This window comes from Simochromis diagramma, unplaced genomic scaffold (assembly GCF_900408965.1).
Source record: "Simochromis diagramma unplaced genomic scaffold, fSimDia1.1 OVJJ01000536.1, whole genome shotgun sequence".
NCBI classification, from domain to species: Eukaryota; Metazoa; Chordata; class Actinopteri; order Cichliformes; family Cichlidae; genus Simochromis; species Simochromis diagramma.
Window position 1 is genome coordinate 358,386 of NW_024387029.1, and position 6,000 is coordinate 364,385.

Here is a 6,000-nt window from a genome sequence, read left to right on the forward strand (position 1 = left end):
GAAGCAGTCCAACATTCGCCACTCTTCTGTTCAGCTCCATGCCTTACCCCAAGAAAATGAAGACACTTCCGTTTCTGTTACTCCTGTTTTGTTGTGTTGCATTTGCAGGTAAGATCAAAATTTATACATTTAAAATGCACTGTGTGTTTGTGTAAATGAGTTTAAATGTCAAGAACACTTAAATGTGTAGTATAACATGTAGTTAACTAGATACAGCTGCACTGGCCACATGAAACTCACAGGACAAAGCACCAGAAATAAATACAGTGATATAGCTTTAACCCTTTAAGACCTTCCATAGAACCAAGTCCACCAGAGCTTATATTATATTTTTACATGCTGTAGTGCCATTTTTGGGAGCATTTCAAGTTGCTATACATCAATACAACCATTATAGCCCAAATTTTAATAATATGTCTGCATTAAGTGCATAGTAATTCCATATATTGCAAAAAAGTGCAATAAACTACAAAAAAATGTAAAATCATTTTTGTTTTTTTAACATATATTTCTAGTTAGAGAAATTTAAGAGGCTTATCCCTCAAAGCTGTAAATACAAAAAAGTTGCACAAAATAGTTTCCCACCACAGGAAATTTATTTTAAGTGTCTTCATAGTTTCATTTTTGAAATACACCAATTTTTATATACTGCAGGAAAAACGAAAATAAATATTATACTGCAAATTTGCAAAAAAAGCAGCATATGCATCAAAATAAACAGTTTCCAGCAGTGCAATATGAGTCCTAAGCATCCCAGAAACGACACAGAAAGTCATAAACTCAAACATAACTTTTAAAAACACCAGTATAGGCTCATAAGGCCCTGATGGTAAAAAACTACATTTCCGCAAAATGACGTCACTTCCAGTTTCGGGCAGGACATGGCGGACACGCGATAGTTCACGCTGATGGTCGTAGGAAGTGTTACAAACAGCTGATTGGATCGGCAAAGCGTGTTTCTGGAAAATTATGTTTTTGTTGCTGCAAGCGCTTTTTATGCAGTTTTTGCAAAGCTATATGTGGAAGGAAACCGTGACCGAGGACAAGCTGATGGCATAAGATGTAAGTACAACTCCTCTGGTTTTATATGCAAAAAAAATTATTGCGCTAGCTTACGTGGTTGCAGTGCTACCGGGATTTAAAACTAGTTAGGCAAAACAGAGCGTCCGATCGGCTTTAAAGGGTTAATATGCTTTCAGGTATTTCCCCATTACTATGACTGAAAACTGAAAAATAATCCAAGATACAGATTGTGTTGTTCTTGCCTTTAACAGAAAAACACTCTCTGAGGTTCTTCCTCACATCATTAAATGGAGTCACAGAATTCCCAGATTTTTTAGCTTTTGCTTTGCTAACGAAGCAGAGGTAGCTTACTATGACACCAGCATCAAGAAAACTGACCTGAAACAAGACTGGATGAACACCATTGTTGGCGATCGCTGGGAGAGCAGCACACAGAACTGCAGGAGTTACAGACAGATCTTTAAATCTGAGAGCAACAAGTTTAAGGAGCATTTTAACCACACTGGAGGTAGGTCACAGAAAATAATATTTCTCCTGGCTTGATGTCAAACAGTTGTAGCTATACAGGTTTTTACAGAAGCACAAAGTGACAGTCTGCTACCATATTACTGCAGCACCTTTTTAATGCATAGTTTCTCTATTTTAATCTCTAATGGTTGAATACTCTGGGATCTCATTGTGCCTTTCTACTTTACTCTGCTGGTCTCTCGGTTGTCCGCGTAGTTCAGCAGATGGCTGGTTGTGAATGGGATGATGTGACTGGGGACATTATTGGTTATCAACAGTACAGTTATGACGGAGAAGACTTAATATCTTTGGACCTGAAAACTCTAACATGGATTACTGCAAGGCCACAGGCTGTCGTCACCAAACATGAGTGGGATGGAGATAAATACAGATGTGAATTTTGGAAAAACTTTGTTATGAAGACTTGCCCTGAAAAGCTCCAGAAATATTTAAAGTTCTGGAAAAGCTCTCAGCAGAAAACAGGTACACTGGATACAGCAATGTTCCTCTGTGATTTTAATGTGCAGTAACTTTTCAGCAGCCCACAGGGAATCTTTTCTCCCAGTTTCCCTGTACACAGCTTATGGTTAACTTTTCTTTAGTTCTTCGGATGTAGCATTTTCAGTGCAGAGAAATATTTCTCCCGCTTTAATTACCTTTACCTGGATGACTGAGCATACATAGAGAAATTTGTCTGTGAGTACCCTGATGTGCAGGATATGTGCTTGATTCCTTATTTTAATTCCACGTGATACTGGATTTATGCACTATCCAAACTCAGCACTCAAGTAAGTAAGTAAAATTTTATTTATATAGCACATTTCTAGATAAAAGATCACAAAGTGCTTTACAAGGTATAAAACAAAAACATTCAAAAGTTAACAACAAAACACTTCCACTTTTCAGTAACACAGAGTTAACCGTTATTTTGGGAATGAATTAACAGAGCTTAAATTCAATGAGGTGTGTAAAACAACCCTTGCCATGCAAACTGCATGGCTTGCTGGGCTTTTGTTTTTTTGTTTTTTGTTTGTTTGTTTTTCGCACATCAGCAGTAATGGACTGCACATTTCTGAAGTACAGTGGCTTGCAAAAGTATTCGGCCTACTTGAACTTTTCCACATTTTGTCACATTACAGCCACAAACATGAATCAATTTTATTGGAATTCCACGTGAAAGACCAACACAATGTGGTGCACACGTGAGAAGTGGAACGAAAATCGTACATGATTCCAAACAAACATTTTTTACAAATAAATAACTGAAAAGTGGGGTGTGCGTAATTATTCAGCCCCCTGAGTCAATACTTTGTTGAACCACCTTTTGCTGCAATTGCAGCTGCCAGTCTTTTAGGGTCTGTCTCTACCAGCTTTGCACATCTACAGACTGAAATTCTTGCCCATTCTTCTTTGCAAATAATAATAATATAATAAATAAGTCCCTAGTGTTACCATGAGGTCTCGTTGTACTTTATGATAATAATCATTTTTTAACTCCAAATTATATTGTCACCACGGTCTCAGAATTTTCTTGAGTTACTCTTGAGTATCTTATTGATATTTTTAGACACAGAGGAGTGTCTTCACTAACACTGTGTTTCTGTCTTTGCAGCTCCACACAACATCTCTGAAGGCAAACAGATACTCCAGCCTGCATACCAATAATTAATAGATGCTGAGATACAAACTTTGTACTCTTCTTGTTAAACAAGTTTCATAGTTTATTTGTCAAACTGTTACATATATGTGTGCCTCACAGTATCGCTAAAAAAAAAAAGTAAGGTATTTGATAACACAATGCAGTTGTATGGATATTATATATCTATTTTTTAACTGTTAATGGTAGTTACTTTTTTGTTTTTAGTTACATTTATGTTTTTACTCTACTTTATTTTCTGTTTTTTTATTAATTTTGTGATTACGAAGAGATAAAAGCACATCATCTGTAATATCTGGTGTCAAATGTTTGTCTCTGTATATATTTGGAGACTTTTTAATGATTTTTCATAGACTAGACCTACAGACTAAATACATTTTACTTGAATGGCATCTTAAAAGTCAGATCCATTTCTGGGCTCCATATTTTTCAGACCTCAACATAAGCATAAGTCTGCTATGTGAATTTTTGGAGCCGCGGGTGACCAAATTTGGATGGTGATATCATCAGGTAACTGCTGATGATTAACACCTGTTAATGTGCAAAGTAATAAACTAATAAAATATTACAGTCTCACTCGACTGCTTGTGTTTACTTGTAGCAAACTAGAAGTAAGTAATTTATTTGCTCAAGTTGGGCTTGACTGGTTTTTAGAGCAGCATCAAGTGGCCGCTGGATGAACTCCAGTTTTTGGCATCTTTTTTTTTTCTTTTCTGGCCAGATTACATTCTCAGGTGTATCAAAGGGCACTAAGTATCTGTTAAAGTTACGTTTTTTTATGGATATGTTATCACAGCTCACACATCACAAATATAATATTCTAATGTTTGATTTATTTCCCATCTTCATTTTTGAAGAAAGAAACTGTAAATGGCTAAAGAGTCAGCATTCACCTGTAATGAGTCATTCACATGTGAACAATGACTCAGTGGTGATGTTTCCATCGGCTATGTTAGCTTTGCTACATTTTTAAAACAGCATCCATTTGTTTTCTATTGAACAACGACATCTACAGATTTTTTTTTTTTAATTTACTTTAAGCCCTGTTTCAATTTTTGGACTTTTGCAGTCACTGTTTTCTGATGTTTCTTTGCAGTTTGGTTTTATATTTTTTCATCTTGTTCTAATATGATACATAATCAGCTGATGAAAATTGATGTCATGAACAGAAACACATACACACTAAATGTGCGAGGATGAATGAAACCCACTGTAACAAACGCCATACCAACAGTTTTCATTTCGGTGAATCCTCAGGCTCAGTGTGTGTTTTCCCATGTTACCACCAGAGGGCAACACAAATCTGAAATTTCTGCCAGAGAGAAATCACAACAGAGGAAACAGGCTGTCAGTGTGTTTCCACACCTCTGGTTTTTCAAATGGGTTATTTTTTTAAGGAAAACATTAAATTTGGCAGTGAGATTAGTCTTTTATTCTAGGGCAGTTATACCTATGAGAGGAAAGGTGGCTTCAGTCTTGACCTTTTTCTCCTGAAGCCCTCGGTGTCAGAATAGTAATCCAGTAAAATAGTAAGTAGACATTCATCTATACTTGCTGATATATTTAGATTTAAAACTGGAGAAAGTAAATTATTTCAATAAACATGATTTTGCATAAGATAGAAAACTGTCTCAATCAAACACAGACAATGAGGTTTTCTTAGTGAAAGAGCACAGATGTAGTTTTTTGTGCCTTTGAACAGTTATTTTGTTGCTTTGTTTTTTCCTATTGATTTGCATCAATCTGATGAGTTTATGTGTTGATAAACATCTTAATCAATCCAGCAGCTAAATACTTCCATTCCACAATTTTATACATTTTCTGGAACAAAAATATTACCAATTACATTGTGTTTGTAGATAGATACATAGATAGAGATAGATTCTCTTCTCTCTGGTTGTACTCACACACTCGTAGTACTGTTATTAGTTTTAGGGCTATTTTAGTCAAATCCAAAATGCAGTTCAAACACTAAAAAACAATAAATGTTTTTTTCATAGTTGGAGAAACACAGGAAAGACAGATGTCAGACGCACTCCCAGACAGACAGACATTTGAATCAATCAATATCCTTGTCACTGAGTAAAGTCTACTTCAAGTTCACACGTTCTCAGGGGCGTCTGCAGCCGGCTGCTCATTTTGTCCAGGGGAACTCCGCTGACCCCTGAGCTGCTGCTGGGGATTGTCCTGATGCAAATCAGGAGGGAGAACCAATTCATCGCAGCACAATTCGATTAGACATCTGCATATTGAGCATCTGCACCCCTCGAAAATCTGCCAATACCTACCCTCCTCCCCCTCGCTGGCCCCCCATGAGGGTAGCCCCCACGACCCCGGGGCCAGCCTGTGTCCCTGCTCCCCACCCACCTCCCCTTGTCTCCCTCTCTTGTCCCCTCCTGACCCTGTCAGGCCCGGCTACAATACCTGACCCCGCCCCAGAGACGGGACAAGTGGAGTTCAAGGTAAATGTCCCTTTCTCTGCGTCCGTCTGCGGCCTGCCCTGTGTGGCCTCTGTCCGGCCGTTGTCCGATAATCACATGCACCGCGCTTTTTTTTCATGCTTTCTCACACACAGACACACACACACTCTTTTTTTTTTTTAGAAGACATGACTTCATGACATGGAGGCTTTCCTTTCTCTGAAGCTCTTCCATTGTAATCATTTCTGGCTGCTGGCTCTTATTCAGACATTTCTGCTACTCTTTTTTTTTTTTATTGATTCATCAGCCTCTTTCAATGCTGAGGGAAAAAAGAGTGAGGATGTCAAGAAGTTTAAAGCAACTAAGAACTGAGCCTTACCACACACAACGTAT

At 37.6% G+C, this 6,000-nt stretch overlaps 1 protein-coding gene across 1 annotated transcript; it reads left to right on the forward strand.

The window, feature by feature from the left end:
• Positions 1-4: 4 nt before the first annotated feature.
• On the forward strand, positions 5-3,763 carry LOC120739469 (major histocompatibility complex class I-related gene protein-like). Its single transcript, XM_040041236.1, has 4 exons — positions 5-108; positions 1,275-1,531; positions 1,726-2,013; positions 3,143-3,763. Exons 2-4 carry the CDS (start codon positions 1,417-1,419, stop codon positions 3,193-3,195), a joined length of 456 nt encoding a protein of 151 aa, XP_039897170.1. The 5' UTR covers positions 5-108; positions 1,275-1,416; the 3' UTR covers positions 3,196-3,763.
• The last annotated feature ends 2,237 nt before the right edge of the window (positions 3,764-6,000 follow it).